We start from the raw sequence: 1500 nt of genomic DNA on the forward strand, positions 1-1500 counted from the left end.
TCAGAAATAAATAGAAACACCAGGAGTTACTATGTCAGTAATATCTGCCAGTATTAACTGCCCGAAATATTAAAAGAGTAATTTTAAAGAATTTATTTTAAAATTCATTTAAAAATAATGAAGAACCATTATATTACATTAACGGAAATTACAAATTCAAATACAAAATAATTTTTTAAATGATTAGGGACGGGCATTGTCTCAGATATTTGAAAATCAACTTAACAAACTGGCCTAACAAAGTCAGAGGGATTCTCATATCTGCTTCTACACTTATCTGTTGTATACCACACATAACAAACTTCGGGAAAATTGCACCGTACGTTTGTGAGAGAATGAGAGTGAAAAAGGAAAATATCACTATAACAAAAATACTCCCCCTTAAGGCTGACCTAGAGAAACATCTAAGAGAAACGACGGTTTAGGAAAGCCGGGAAACGTAACAAGGTCAAGGAAAATCCAGGATTTCCCGTGGAATAAACTGTACTCAAATATATATAAAGTATAGCCAATAATATTTCCTTTATGGTAAAAATACTTTACCTTTTAGCCGAATGCCACACGATCACCAAACTAGAGTAGATCCCTCCTTTTCGGGCGACAGCTCTTTTCCCGCCAAGTGAGGTGGCTCTGAAAAGAGCCTTTGGGTTGCGATGCTCCGGCGCTCCTGAGGCAGCTCAGCGGCGGCTGATGTATCTGATGAGGGCCTTGGTGCCCTCGGCCACGGCGTGCTTGCCAAGGTCTCCCGGCAGCAGCAGGCGCACAGCGGTCTGGATCTCTCCGTACGAGATGGTGGAGCGCTTGGTGGAGCGGACCAGGCACGTGGCCTCGTCGGCGATGCGCTCGAAGATGTCCTTCGCGAACGAATCCAGGACGCTCACGGCCTCCTGAGACAGGCTCAGGCCCTCGTGAACCTGCCTCAGAACCCTGGGGAAATAGGTGGCGAAACTGTCGAGGCAGCGGCAGCGGCGGCGGCGGCGGCGGCGGCGGCGGCGCCTTGGCTGCTTCTGCTTCAGACTCTTCGGGTCGGCTTCCGTGGGTTCCGTGGTGCCGAGGCTTTCCTCAGAGGAAGGCTCAGAGCCGGGCTCAGCCATGTCAGAGTTGGTGCTGCAGCAGTTTTGAAGGAAGAACAATGGCAGCCGCTGAGAGGTGGTGGCGCATTCATGGCGCTACCTCTCTGACGTCATCGGCAAACTCTCTATGTGATTGGATGAAATGCAACGCGCTAACTGGCACCCTGTCACATGTGACCGGTCATCCTCCTGCTTGGCATCACACCCACCAGCCAGTGTGGGAATCTGTCAACTTCTAAACTACCTGTGACCTTCAGCAGAACGTTTTTGAAAGATGCCGTATAGGGCAAAAGATCATCTGATGACGTCAGCCGATTCATGCCCCAAAAGAGGAACTTTGGAAAGATCGTACCAAAAGCACCCAAATTGTAGAAATTTGTTTTAGCTCCTTGAGAGACTGCGACCTCCATCTCCCAAGTCCCTGTTG

At 48.4% G+C, this 1500-nt stretch overlaps 1 protein-coding gene across 1 annotated transcript; it reads right to left on the minus strand.

Annotated features, from left to right (window-relative positions):
• Positions 1-677: 677 nt before the first annotated feature.
• On the minus strand, positions 678-1103 carry LOC139081417 (histone H2B type W-T-like). The gene has a single exon (XM_070606986.1). It carries the CDS (start codon positions 1092-1094, stop codon positions 678-680), a length of 417 nt encoding a protein of 138 aa, XP_070463087.1. The 5' UTR covers positions 1095-1103.
• Positions 1104-1500: the final 397 nt, after the last annotated feature.

The sequence above is a fragment of the Equus przewalskii genome, unplaced genomic scaffold (genome assembly GCF_037783145.1).
Source record: "Equus przewalskii isolate Varuska unplaced genomic scaffold, EquPr2 contig_R2145, whole genome shotgun sequence".
Lineage (NCBI taxonomy): Eukaryota > Metazoa > Chordata > Mammalia > Perissodactyla > Equidae > Equus > Equus przewalskii.